The 15,323-nt window shown below is 51.5% G+C and overlaps 1 protein-coding gene across 1 annotated transcript in view; it reads left to right on the plus strand.

Annotated features, from left to right (window-relative positions):
- EXOC6B (exocyst complex component 6B) overlaps positions 1-15,323 on the plus strand; it is a 1,740,488-nt gene that overhangs the window by 615,580 nt on the left and 1,109,585 nt on the right. The window contains exon 11 of the mRNA XM_086960104.1: positions 11,760-11,880. Within this exon, the coding sequence (XP_086816230.1) occupies positions 11,760-11,880 (121 nt within the window). The remainder of the gene's footprint in view (positions 1-11,759; positions 11,881-15,323) is intronic.

Consider the following 15,323-nt stretch of genomic DNA (forward strand, 5'->3'; position numbering starts at 1 on the left):
CGTACCTATGGGCCAAAAATGACTCTGATGTGGGGCGAATGATGATTGATCCTATTCACATAACTGTACGACAGGACGCTATGCTCCCGAAACTCCCACAATATCGGATATCCCCCGAGGGTGAGAAGGCACTGGTAGCGATTATTCAATCTCTGGTGGATGCAGGAGTGGTTGAAGAGGTGGTTAGCAACGTCTGCAACAGTCCAATCCTACCTATTGTTAAGAAACAAGGTGAAGGAGATGAGAAAGCGTACCGCTTCATCATCGACCTGCGAGAGATTAACAAAGTGGTTATACCCCAATACCCCGTAGTCTCAGATATCACTACCATTCTGACCCTCATCCCGTCCACTGCCACCACCTTCACTGTTATCGACCTTAAGAACGCGTTTTTCTCTATCCCCATCCATCCAGACAGCCGTTATCTCTTCGGCTTCACTCTAAAATCCCGCTCGTACTGATTTTGTAGTGCTCCCCAGGGGTACACTGAAAGTCCCAGCATTTACAGCCAGGCCCTCAAAAGGCAGCTGGATGCCTTTCAGCTACCAGATGGAGTGGTGTTGATCCAATATGTTGACGATATCCTTTTGGCGGCCGACACCACCCCACTTGCCACGACAGCCACTGTCCAACTACTACACTTTCTTGCAGAAAATGGCCACAAGGTCTCCAAAAAGAAGTTGCAGTTCTGCCAGCCACAAGTGACTTACCTAGGCCATCTCCTGTCCAAAGAAGGAAGGAAACTCACACCCGACCGAATCCAAACCATCCTAGATACCCCCATCCCAAAAACACAAAAGCAGGTCCGCTCTTTGGTTGGCCTAACCTCTTTCTGTAGACAATGGTTACCTAACTTCAGTCTCATTATAAAACCTCTACTTGCCCTATTAACCAAAGATGCCTCCTTCCCGCTCCCTTGGACCCCTGAGTGTCAAGCATCCTTTAAGGAATTACGAGATGCCCTCTGTTCAGCGCCTGTCCTAGGAACCCCGGATTACTCCAAACCCTTCTCCCTCTTCACCCACGAAAGGGAGGGGTGTGCATTGTCTGTCCTAACTCAATCAATTGGTCCTAAGCAGCGCCCTTGTGCCTACTTCTCCGCCACTCTTGATCCTGTAGCCAGAGCTTTGCCTGCCTGCCTTCGAGCAGTAGCTGCCGCTGCTGTCTCTATCCGCCAGAGCGAAGGAATCGTACTTTCAAACTCCCTCACTGTGTTAGTACCCCATGCAGTCGACACCCTTTTGAACCAGACAAAGACCCAACACCTGACTAGCGCACGACTGACAGGGTACGAGTTGACTCTACTTGCACCCCACATCACGCTAAAGAGATGCACGACTTTGAATCCTGCCACATTACTGCCCCTGCCTGAGAATGACCCCGACGTTCCTCCCATCCACGACTGTGTGACCCTCACGGACGAACAGACTAGGAGTAGAGTTGACCTCCGAGACACTGCTTTTACTGACCCCGATGGAGAGCTATGGGTAGACGGCTCGTGCATCAAACTCCCAGATGGCACCACTTCAGCCGCCTATGCAGTTACGACAGCCCGAACAGTAGTTGAGACAGCCTGCATCACACAACAATCTGCCCAGGCAGCAGAACTGATAGCTCTCACACGAGCATGCATCATAGCCGCAGGGACCACCGCGAACGTATATACAGACAGCCAGTATGCCTTCGGGGTGGTCCACCATTTTGGACTCCTGTGGAGGGAGAGGGGATTCCTGACGTCCCACGGCACCCCGATCCTCCACGGAGATCTAGTCTCCGCTCTGATTGAAGCAGTTCTCCTCCCCAAACGATTAGCGGTGATCAAATGTCAGGCACACAAAAGGGTGACAGACCTAGTCGGACAAGGGAATGCATTGGCCGACATCACTGCACGAACCACAGCTGAGAATAGGACGGTGACACGCATGTATGTGACCAGGTCACAAGCAGAAAAATGGAGTGACACAAGGGTAATGATCAGAGACATACAGTCGGCCAGCACCCCTCACGAGCTGACTAAGTGGGCAAGGGTGGGTTTGAAGGATGAAGAGGGCTGCTGGCGAACGAAGGATGCAAACAAGTGGTTGCTGCCCGACTCATATCTGATCCCCATACTGACGATGGCACACTCCCCCGCACACATAGGATCTGCACCCATGATCAAACTCATTTCCAAAGTCTGGCACAACGACAAAATCCCTGACTCAGCCAGACGCTTAGTTCAGCAGTGCCTTATCTGTCTGCAACACAACCCAGGGAAAGGAACAGTGGTACCCCGGGGAGGGTTTGGGACCCCCAATCACCCCTTTGAGGTCCTTCAGATGGACTACATCCAACTAGAGAGATGCCAAAGCCTGAAGTATGTACTAGTCATCGTATGTGCCTTCAGCAAATGGGTAGAGGCCTATCCAACCCGTGACAACACTGCCATGACTACTGCCAAAGTGCTACTGAAGGAATTCTTCCCTCGCTATGGCCTTTGTCGAATTTTATGGAGCGACAATGGCCCCCACTTCATAGCTGAGGTTATCCAACTAATCCTAAAGGGATTGGGGGTGAAGCAAAGGTTTCATGCAGTCTTCCACCCCCAATCCGCCGGTCTGGTGGAACGCCATAATGCCACTCTGAAGCTGAAATTGTCAAAAATAGTGGCCACCACTGGACTCAACTGGCCGGATGCCCTCCCACTGGCCTTGTTGTCGATGCGTTCCACTCCCACCAAGCACCATTTGACCCCCTACGAGGTCGTGTTTGGGCGACCGATGAATCTCTGGACTGCTCCCAAACCGACCTCCATTCATGATGTCCCAGACGTCCTACTATCTGATTATTTGTGCAAGTTAACTAAAACATTGTCTGTCATTCATCAACAGGTGCAGCAGGCCATCCCCGATGCTTCCAGGGGCCCCGGCCATGACATCCAACCGGGAGATTTCGTGTTGATACGAAATTTCCAGCGGACCAAGAGTCTGGAACTTCGGTGGACGGGCCCCTGGCAAGTGCTGATTACCACCCGGACGGCGCTTCGAGTGGAGGGGAAGAGGCACTGGCTGCACGCGCACCACTGCCGGAAGGTCTCTGCGAACCTGGCCACGACAGAAAACGTCAGCACCCAAGAAGAGCTCCTGAACAAGGACCGACCGACATTGAACTGTTATCCCGATACTAGGGCACTTGAACTTGCGAAATTCTCTGATCCCACTGTGCCATCCAGAGAAGGGTATTTCCTGCGTCGAAAGGAGGGAGCTTCGGCTAAGTAGGCCACGGACTAAGTTGAATCTCAGAACGGTAACCTAAGCACAACCAAGGGTTGCCGGGAGAGAAGCTAAACGAAGTCTGTGGTTCTGCCCGCTACCGAGCCCCTTGAAGGTGATGGAAGCGCCAGATAAGAAGATGATGGAAGCGCCAGATAAGAAGATGATGGAAGCAACAGGAAATACCCACTACAGAAACCCAAAGACTGACAATTTGCACAAATCAAAGACAATTGCCCTCTTTATTGTCCTCCTCTTCTGCCTCCTCCTCATGACCTCCTTCTGGATTCTGGAGGAAAGCACTCCGGCTCACGAGGCATTGCTACCAACTGCACAACCAACACCCCTGAAAGAACATCACCTAATCTCTCTGTCGCCTCAGCTGCGAGAAAGGCGCAGGGAATTCTGGAACAATTCCTTCGTGCAACTGTTGCACCAACACAACCTTGCTGCAAATGTTACAAACTGCTGGATCTGCGGGTTGCTCCCGCATGCCACTGGACACTCCATCCCCTTCATCCCTTCTCCTTTCTCAATTCACGGCTCCTGCCTCGCCTGGTTGATCCTCATGCAAGAGAGCCACAAGGACAACGCCACTTCCGGCCAGACAGTGTCGCACTTCTACTCTGGGTTCTGGCTGAACAAAACCGGGAAGACTTCTGCTCCCCTGTGTCCTGCGCTCACAGGCGCCACCTTTCTTAAAGACATTCCAGCCAAAGAACGTGTTGAAGTACAGGTACTCCACAATCCAGCTAGATCCACCTTCTCTCATCTGCAAAAACAAACCACCGCCACTCTGACTGTGGCTCTGTCTGTTATCAATGTCACTGGACTTGTGTGCCTAGAAGGTCGGGGAACGCAACTGGTGGGTCACAGTTCCTGCCGAATCACCAGAACATTGGACTCAGTTGACCCCCCTTCCTTTGTTGCTTCTCCGAATATGTACTTTGTGTGTGGCACCAAAGCTTACACCTGGCTCCCGAAGGGTTGGAAGGGTACCTGCTACATTGCCTTCGTTCTTCCACCCACGTATGTAGCCCCTGCCAACCATCACCGGCAGAGGCGTGCCGATGACATTGGACAAACCGACTCCACTGGAGCACAGTTCCTAGATGCAGCAAAGGGACTTGTTCCTCTGTGGGGCCCCATGGCAAACAGCCGCGCTATCCGGCACCTGACCCAGGCAGTGGAAACAACGATCAACATCACCGCTGGCATCCTCGCTAACAATACGGCGGAGCTTCAGGCGGTCCGCCTTGTGACCCTCCAAAACCGCCTTGTCCTAGATGTGGTCCTAGCCGACCGAGGAGGAGCATGCCGCATCATCGGATCCAGCTGCTGCACCTACGTGCCTGACAACTCGCCTTCCGTCTATAAGGCAATTGAACACCTCCACAGACTTTCCTCGGAGGTCCACCAAGAACAAGAAGGATGGTCGCTTGGAAACTGGTTTTGGGACACTTTGAGGAACTGGGGTTGGAGGTTGTTTTCCCTCGTGCTGATACCTGTTGTGATATTATGTGGGTGTTGCTTAAGTATCCAATGTCTGCCATCTTTGTGCGGCCTTGTTTCCAACTGTATGTGCCCAAAGACTTTGGACTTCCAAAATGAGCACATGAGTCCCCTCTATGAAGCAGAGATACGTGGCCTTATGGGGATAAACCCAAACTGACAAGTTGGCGAGACATGTTAAAAGGGAGGACTGTGGAATTTTAGTTTGCGATCTGAACATCATCTGCGCCAGCTTGTCACCTATGTACTACGTGCACGGCAGCCATTTTAGGTATCCTGGTCTCCCTGTCCACGATCGATCGCCAGCGTGCCCCTCTGACCCAGCAAGCATCCTCCGCGCACCCTGGCTCCCCCTCCCCCCCCCCTCATGAGCATAACCCTTCTGCATGACCCTGTCCTTGGGAGTCACACCAGCCCCTGACCAGCACCTCCTCTCCTCCTATGAATGCCCCTCTGTTGATAAACCTTCCCTCCGCACTCAATTGTCCACGCGGCATGAATACCACTCCATTGATGACCCCTTACCCCGTGTCCGACTGACCACACAGGTCCGAGGCCATCGCCTAAACCAGGAGATACCATTTACTGCCCCTCATTGTATGGAGCCACCCCTCTTCAAAGGACACGCTGTTGATCAGGGCCTCCCCACCCCCTGGGATATGATCAGGCGCACACATCCTAAGACTTGGCGAAACACTCAGCTGCGTGATGACCCCCTCCTCTTATCAGCGGGTTGAGGACCTCTATTGTAAAGGTATATGGGGGTGGGATTGACACGAGGATTACAGGGATGTCTTTTCCTTTATGTCACAATGTTCTGATTGTAATAAAGAAAGGTCACATGCCATAAACCAGTGTATAAGAGGCCAGGCCTCCGAGAGGCTGAGAGAGCACCTCGAGACGATACCTTGTTGTCCGATCTGATGTGTTCTGCTCCGTCGGAATAAAACTTCTGTTTCCTGCCTTCTGGTCTCCGGCGCCTGCCTCATTGCTTGGTAAATTTGAATGGTACAAGGGCGGTTAGCGCCGGGCAAATCTTGAAAAAGGTCCTAGCCCTACCTTTTTCCACAGGATGACCTGCATCACAGTCATCTTTAAGGAAAATGTAGCTGTGCCGAGATAAATTCTTATGCTTTTGAGTGTCAAGTCTTGGTGCTGTTGAACGGCAAGAGCCAGGCATATAGGAATGGACTATATTAAAATTGCCTACTGTGGTAGCCATTGCGTGACAGATCTCTTTGTGTGTACAAAACATGTCCTGATTGGTATTGAGTGACTTAGCTTAGTTGGGTTGACGGCTGTTGCCCAAAAGTATAGGTGCGATCTATTCAATCATTTAACGGTGCTGAGTCTTCCTTCACATTAACGGATCTTATATTGCCTTTGGTGACACTTGGCAAAGTTACACCCCATAGGAGGAGGGTTGCAGAATACCAGGGTAATCCATTATGGCCATAAAGAGCATCAGGTGAGTGATATATAAAATAACAATGTTTCATCAATGTAAGAAGCTGTCTCTCTATATAGTGTACTACAAAGAAGAACATTGTGCAAAGAGTCCAGTGGGTCGCAATTGGTTTACAGAGGCTAAAGTAGATAATACTAACATTCTCTTTTGTGGTAGTCTGGGCGAGTATTTAGGCTTATCGGAAGGTAGTGCTAAGCATTTGTTGTACTCGCAGAGGCAATAAATAAGACACACACTTAAAGAATACATAGGAGACCAATTTAGAAAAATAACAGTTATTTTTATATGTATATTAGAACCAAGTACTGCATTCTCAAAGATAAGCAAATAGTCCAAAGTCGTGCTCAGTTACGCACCATGCACTCCTATAGGAGGAAAAAGCAGGTAGGTAAAGCATACAGCTCAGACAGTTGTAGGGGTTCACTTTCTGTGTTTAGAGAAGTTAGGAAGCCAAGGTGCAATGTTTTACCAATAGTTCATCTGGTGCGTGGAGTTGGTAGCTGGAGCACTACAGAGAAGAGGGGCCCTCTAGAGATAAGCTGCACAAGGAGACTTGCGGGCAAGTCAGAGGGCTCCGAAACAGGGGCTACGGTCATAAGGGCCTTAGGGACAAGGGAGCACAGTCAGTTCGTCTTTACCCGGGCTGGGTGCAGAGCAGATAGGTTGTCAGGCAACGGTGCGTAATGGTGCTCTTCGCGGTCAGGGCCAACAGCTGGTAGGAGCAAATTCTGGATTACTGGGCCACTCTCAAAGTGGGTCTCAAGGGGTCCTCATGTCCCTCTGTGGCTGCTGGGCTCTGGTACAGTTGGATTTCTGATAGGACTGTTCGATGTTGGTTATGGTTGCAGGGCATCTGGTACCCCGGGGATTAGTACTACACGGCTTTGGTCGGTCCTGGTTCCTTCACTTTCAGTGGGGAGACAAATCTGACATTCCAGTGCACGGGTACCTATTCATGGCCGATTGCTGCACTGGTTGGGCCAAGCTGCTGCAAGTTGGTGGATGGGACTCTGCGGTTCCGGTGACTGCGTCCTGCAGGGGAGTCGCTCCGCCACTCCGATGGAGTTCTTGGGAAGTTTGCTAAGGCTGATAGTCCTCTAGGGTTTTTAGAGGCCACACAGCAGTAGGGCGAGACAGTTCACCTAGGCTGTCGAGTCTTGAAGTGGCAGGCAGGAGTTTGTGCCAAAACTCAGCAGCAGGCACTCAGTTCTCGGGTTCCGCAGCTCTTCTTTGTCATCTTCGTCTTTATGACCTCTTCCTGTCTGTCTTTGTGACCTCTTCCTGTCGGAAGTGGTCATTACCCTGACCTCTCTCCAATGCAAGATGGAGGATTCTGAAAAGCAGGGTCCACATCAGCTGGCCCGGCCTAGATGTGGTGCTGCATAAATGTGGGCACACCGCCTAATGGAACTATTTTTCCCACCTGTCTTGTCGCCAAAAAGTAAGGGTCAGAACTGGGGGGTGGGCACCTCCACTATCTGGAGAGGCCCAGACTCATATATCAAAGGTGGCAGGGGCTTTAAAGATTCCAGCCCCGGAATGTCCATCCTGCTTGGAGGAGATGTGATCACCTCTGCGCAGAGCAGTTTTTTTCCTGTCCTCAGAGAGCAAAGGCTGTCACCTCAGTTGGTAAGAAACCTGTCTATGGTGGCTGGCTGGTCGAGACCAGTCAGTCAAAACGCTAGTAGTTTGTAGATTTTTAGGGGGCACCTCTAAGGTGCCATCGCTGTGTATTTATTCATAAAACCTGCACTGGCATCAGTGTGGGTTTAGTAAGGCGAGATGTTTAGTACCTAACACCTTGGGGTACAGTGAAACCATCATGTAGCTTTGGAACTCGTAATGACAAGTGTTCAGCCATGTACTTGTTATGTCTTCCCTGTGCACTGGTATATATAAGGGTGAACTTAGATATCTCCGGGGCATATCCACTCTTGCAGATATGCATTCACATGGGTATAGTGCACCCTGCCTTATGGCTGTAAGGCCTGCCTTAGGGGTGACTTACCTATACCGCATGTAGTGCTGGAAGTTTTGGCACACAGGGATGTGTGCAAAGACAAGGAGACGATGAAAGGTGCGCTGAAACTTTTCAGACACTCTTCCCCCAGTCACAGATCTGGGTTGAATCCATCATCATTCTTTAGCTCACTTTGCCACCTCAGGCCAGACAAAGCTATATGCAAATCAGTCTTGACCCTGTACCTCATGGGAACAGTCCAGCCCGAACTGCCAAGCCAGGTCTTCCCTGAACCGGAAAGAAGCAACATAGGACCGGTTTCTGGGTAACACCCTTCATCAGCCAGGCTAGCTTAAATCCAGTGGCAAAGTGAGCAAGGGACCCACGTCTGGGCATACGCTGCCAATTTAGGACGAACAAAGCAAACATAAGGAGATGATGGACAGAGTGCTGAAACTTTTCAGACACTCATCCCAGTCACAGATCTGGGTTGAATCCATCCTCATTTTTTAGCTCACTTCGCCACCTCAGTTCAGACTAAGCGACATGCAAATCAGTCTTGACCTTGTGCCTCATAGGAACAGTCCAAACTGAAATGGCATGGTGAGCAAAAAAACGATAGATTTAGGCCCAGATCTGTGGAGAAGTGTGGCTCACTGGTTAGAAGCGGCAGTCCCTGAAGCAGAGGTCAGGCCCGGGACCAGGGTTCCATCCCGACGCGGCAGGGTCTTGGGCTCAATGTTCGCGGACTTGATAATTCTCGCCTCGGTGCCTACTCTAATCATGGGTCCCACTCTGCAACTCTGGGCAATAGCTTCCTTAATTATCACAATGGCCCCATCAGCGCTGGGATGCCTGGCTTCACCTTGGGGGTGCCCAGGAGGGGGCATCTCACAGGGAAAGCCAAGAAGGGTTCCACAGCGGTATACAGCGCCAGGATGCCCCGAGATGGGGCGACAGTGTGCTTTACAAGTATACACACATTTACATCTCTGTACTGGGGTGAGTGTATGACATTGTTCTGCATTCTGACCATCAATTGTTATTTTTGCATTTGTCACCCGAGTGGGATGGGTATGCCCAGGCGTCGGTCCCGTTCTCTTCATGCCACTGGAGTCAAGCTATCCTGGCTGATGAGGGCTGAACGCCTGAAATCGGTCCTAGGATGCTTGTTTCCAGTCCAGGGATAAGAGTTGTGATAAAGCACTGATAACTGTTTACTTGCCTGGCCCTTGCTATGGGTCATAGCTGTTTTCCGCAGGATGTATCATGTTCCATTGCTGTTCTAAAAGTCTTTGGATCGGTTGCCTGTTCTTAGGCATCCATGTCCCCAAGAACTTGTGAAAGGGGCGGGGCTATAGGAACATTTTTCACTTTGCAATATTGTTTAGAGGGGCAGTAAGGTTACTTTGAGGAGAAGTCCTAGGAGTCAGTACAGTGAGGGTAAGCAGTGTCTAACAGGCTTCTAGACTGCCAAATGAAAGGGAGGGTATCCGTGAGGCAGTGTTGTGAGAAGAGGTTACTCTGTTGGAGTGGGTTTGACGTGATCATGATCGATATCCTGAAACCAAGCAAAACCGCGGAGTCAGACAATTTACCAGCAACGCACTGCAAGGCCTGAGGAGAGTCAAGTACTTGGTATCTCATCCTTCGCGTGTTAAGTACCACACAAGCGCAGTCTATGGCTTCACCCAGGAAGGGGCAGCATCCTGTGAAGGCACAGGTGCTACACCTAGGCTTCCTTCCGACCGCTGACTTGCATCTTTGGACACCTGCACCTTCTAACTCTGTTGTATGGCCTAAGCACACACTGTAGGTGCCTTGGTGGAGGAGGTAGGTGCTTGCAGTCTTATACCATTTATTACGTTTTCGGTACTTTATAGCAAGCAGTTAATTAACAAAAACATAAAAGCGAACGGCTCACTCCAACAGGAGTAATAAGTCAGTCAAAAATTAGTTTATAAGTCAATTAAAACTATACACATTATTAAAAGCTACAATGAGTATTGCAGCCAATGAAAACCAATGTACAGACACAGAATAATAATGACGTAAAATATACGGTCAGCTCAGCTTGGCCAGAGTACTTCTGCTGTCGTGAGCCTAAAGTGCTAAGCTGCCTCCCTTCACAAGGCTGCCTGATGCTTACCCCGATGAATCAAAAGGCACAAAAAGTGCTAAGTGCTTAAATGTGAGAAGTATCTTGTCTAAATTAACCTGTCGAGTAAACCCATAAAGATGCTTGACAGATCTTTTAATGTAACTGAAATCCACACAAAGCAATGGGGTTTGAGGCAGACTGGAAATGCATACATTTCCGGGGGCAAACTGTAAGCTTTCTATTAAGTAGGGTCGATGATCAAGGAAAAGCATAAAGTGCCAACTTGCTAATATGGTGTACAAGATGTATTTGGTGCTCACATAATGTGCCTTCAACTGATCCCTGTTTATTGGTGTGTGTGTCTCTTTTCCCCTAAAAACCTAACTGGTCACCGTCCACCAGGAGTATCCCCGCACTAGAGCCTGAAGGCTACAGGAGAGAATACCCGGCATGCCAGTTGTCAGAATATTTAAAATAACCAGGTTTTTAGCAGATTTTGAAGGAGATAAAAATTTGACCAGCACAGATCTGGATCCGGAGCTAATCCAGTGATAGGGTGCAAGGTAAGAAAAGGATCGTCTCCATTTCCAACTGTTTAGATGTGTCGGATAATAGCAAGTGCGGTATCAGATGATCGAAGACTCCTAGCCGTGCTGTAGAACCCAATTCTTGAATGGAGGTAGAAAGGGCCTACCGCATGCAGCGCTCAATGAGCATGGCAGAGGTGCTTCAAAATAATATTGCTTACTAATCGGGATCCAATTTAATGATCTCAACACCGACCCTGCGGGTGTGCCTGATGGAAGATAATATTTCAATTGGGCAGCTGTGTTCTCATCCACCTGAATTTGTCCAAACAATATCATAAATTGGGTGTCGCGGGCACGGGACATAATTTCTGAAGCATAGCACCCAACAACACGTTTGCTGTTGGGGGCACATAGATGTTAAAGAGCATTGGCCTCCGAGAACAACCTTGAAGCTCCCTGCAGAAATGAGAAATCTAGGAATCCAGAACTTAAAAGTGGCACACTGAATTCCATTGGTGACTTAACTATTACACATGTTGTTTTGAACCAATCTTTGGAGCATCCAGATTGTTTGTTGGTATTTTATTTCCCCACAGTGTTGCACAAGAACATTACTACAGCAATGTTGGCCATTAACCCATGCCACTTACCAAATGAACCCCCATCAGTTGCAGATTATATGATGTTGACCAGCAAATTGTTGTTGTGAAAATACTTACATATTATGCAAATCTGGTATGCATTAGGGCCCACATTCTATTGTTTTTTCTGTCTTTTATTTATGCAACTATTTGGCTCTTAATCGGAAAAGTCCCTCTTACTTTGTTTTCCAGCAATTGTTAAGTTCTTGTCAATAGCTTGGTGGGATTTTTGTATCGGACAGACTTGGAGAATAGTCTTTTAATGAACTCCATCTGCATTCTGCTTTTCTCGTCAGGTTTTTCGTAGTTGAGGATCACATCTTGCACACGTCCCATGGTTTAGTCAACAGAGCCTATCTTGACGAATTGTGGGAAATGGCTCTTTCAAAGACGGTGGCTGCTCTACGGACACATTCAGTAAGTCATTCATAAATTACCATATTTGTAGTGCTTTGCGTGAAACTGTAAAGTCTGCTTTAGTCTCTGAGTGTTGTATACTGTGGGATTATCACTAGATGGTGTTAACTTCCTGAAAACTCCTCCTCTATTCTATACGTCTTTCTCTTTACTATCTATTTATGCCTTTATTCTGCCCATCGTCCATTGCATTCCTCATACAGACAAACGACATACATACATACCATAAAAATAGCAACAACAAAACAGATGTGATTCTCAACTGGATCGAGTTTGACAATGTTCTCCAGTGGTTAACAATGATTTATAAAACCAGAGCAACAACAGTTAAAAACTCGTGTTCATTTATGGGTTTGTTCAGAGCTTACAAAAGGTTAACATTTTCTTGCCAAATCATAGTCCTTGTTAATCACTACATGGCCTTAGTTTTCTTAGTTTTGAAAGTGTTCCACAGTGTGCTAATAACAATAGGACACACCCATTCCCATTGATAGCTGTCTACCATTAAGCTATATCATTTATGTGTAATCAAGAACATCAAAGTGGTGGTCTTCGAAAAAGATTGCTCCACGTGGGAATCCACCTGCTGACATACAGACCTGTTTTGTTATATATATTTATACAGCACACAGATACTCAGCAGAGTGTCCCGGCGCTGGGGAAAAGGAAACATAAGCCAGAGCAACAGCTAGAAGAGAAGGGTTTTTAGGTCTCGCCTTTACCATTCCGCAGGAATGGGAAATGGGGAGAATTCAAGTCGGCAAAATCCACTTCAAACCACGGGCTTTCAGCCGCGGTTTTCTTTAAGTTCACGTGAATCACGTGATTAAACATGCACGCGCATCGGCAGCATTTCTCCTGCAGGCTCGCAAAAGGCTCTCCTCCCTCCCCACATCAAAGGCATCAATCACCCTCCCACAGGCTTCCCCAGTGCTGCCCCGCCCCCTGCTTCACAGCCAGGCCATCTGTTCCCTGCCAGACCTCTCACACCTCCGTCACAGCATGCCTGTGTACTTCAAAGGCTTATCACTTCACACGGCCGGCCTCAGGCCGTGCAACCAGAGCACTTCAGTTGGTGTGCAGCCCCCCTCCCAGCACTGCCTTGTTACTCTCGGTAGCCTTGAGTCCCTAAACACTTTTTATATTTAATTAGCAGCAGCAGCATTTCTCCTGCGCCAGGCCACATCAAAGGCTCTGTGCCACTTTCCCCCACACAGCAACACTTACAGACACGCAACGCCACTCACACCAACGCAAGCCCACTATCACCCACGCAACACCACACTCACCCACGCAACGCCACTCACTCACGCAAAGCCACTCACACCCACGCAGTGCCACTTTCACCCACACAGCACCACTTTCAGACACGCAACGCCACTCACACCCACGCAAGCCCACTATCACCCACGCAATGCCACACTCACCCAAGCAACGCCACTCACCCAAGCAACACCACTCACACACGCAACACAACTCACCCACGCAACCCCACTCATCCACGCTACCCCACTCATCCACGCTACCCCACTCATCCACGCAACGCCACTCATCCACGCAACGCCACTCATCCACGCAACGCCACTCATCCACGCAACGCCACTCATCCACGCAACGCCACTCACACATGCAACGCCACTCATCCACGCAGCGCCACTCACACATGCAACGCCACTCACCCACGCAACGCCGCTCACCCACGCAATGCCGCTCACCCACGCAACGCCGCTCACCCACGTAACGCCGCTCACCCACGCAACGCCGCTCACCCAGGCAACGCCGCTCACCCAGGCAACGCCGCTCACCCAGGCAACGCCGCTCACCCACTCAACGCCGCTCACCCACTCAACGCCGCTCACCCACTCAACGCCGCTCACCCACTCAACGCCGCTCACCCACTCAACGCCGCTCACCCACGCAACGCCGCTCACCCACGCAACGCCGCTCACCCACGCAACGCCGCTCACCCACGCAACGCCGCTCACCCACGCAACGCCGCTCACCCACGCAACGCCGCTCACCCCCGCAACGCCACTCACCCCCGCAACGCCACTCACCCAACGCCGCTCACCCACTCAACGCCGCTCACCCACTCAACGCCGCTCACCCACTCAACGCCGCTCACCCACTCAACGCCGCTCACCCACGCAACGCCGCTCACCCACGCAACGCCGCTCACCCACGCAACGCCGCTCACCCACGCAACGCCGCTCACCCACGCAACGCCGCTCACCCCCGCAACGCCGCTCACCCCCGCAACGCCACTCACCCCCGCAACGCCACTCACCCCCGCAACGCCACTCACCCCCGCAACGCCACTCACCCCCGCAACGCCACTCACCCCCGCAACGCCACTCACCCCCGCAACGCCACTCACCCCCGCAACGCCACTCACCCACGCAACGCCACTCACCCACGCAACGCCACTCACCCACGCAACGCCACTCACCCACGCAACGCCACTCACACACGCAACGCCACTCACACACGCAACGCCACTCACACACGCAACGCCACTCACACACGCAACGCCACTCTCACACGCAACGCCACTCTCACACGCAACGCCACTCGCACACGCAACGCCACTCGCACACGCAACGCCACTCGCACACGCAACGCCACTCGCACACGCAACGCCACTCGCACACGCAACGCCACTCGCACACGCAACGCCACTCACACACGCAACGCCACTCACACACGCAACGCCACTCACACACGCAACGCCACTCACACACGCAACGCCACTCACCCCCGCAACGCCACTCACCCCCGCAACGCCACTCACCCCCGCAACGCCACTCACCCCCGCAACGCCACTCACCCCCGCAACGCCACTCACCCCCGCAACGCCACTCACCCCCGCAACGCCACTCACCCCCGCAACGCCACTCACCCCCGCAACGCCACTCACCCCCGCAACGCCACTCACCCACGCAACGCCACTCACCCACGCAACGCCACTCACCCACGCAACGCCACTCACCCACGCAACGCCACTCACCCACGCAACGCCACTCACCCACGCAACGCCACTCACCCACGCAACGCCACTCACCCACGCAACGCCACTCACCCACGCAACGCCACTCACCCACGCAACGCCACTCACCCACGCAACGCCACTCACCCACGCAACGCCACTCACCCACGCAACGCCACTCACCCACGCAACGCCACTCACCCACGCAACGCCACTCACCCACGCAACGCCACTCACCCACGCAACGCCACTCACCCACGCAACGCCACTCACCCACGCAACGCCACTCACCCACGCAACGCCACTCACCCACGCAACGCCACTCACCCACGCAACGCCACTCACCCACGCAACGCCACTCACCCACGCAACGCCACTCACCCACGCAACGCCACTCACCCACGCAACGCCACTCACACACGCAACGCCACTCACACACGCAACGCCACTCACACAC

Source organism: Lissotriton vulgaris, chromosome 3_1, assembly GCF_964263255.1.
Source record: "Lissotriton vulgaris chromosome 3_1, aLisVul1.2, whole genome shotgun sequence".
NCBI classification, from domain to species: domain Eukaryota; kingdom Metazoa; phylum Chordata; class Amphibia; order Caudata; family Salamandridae; genus Lissotriton; species Lissotriton vulgaris.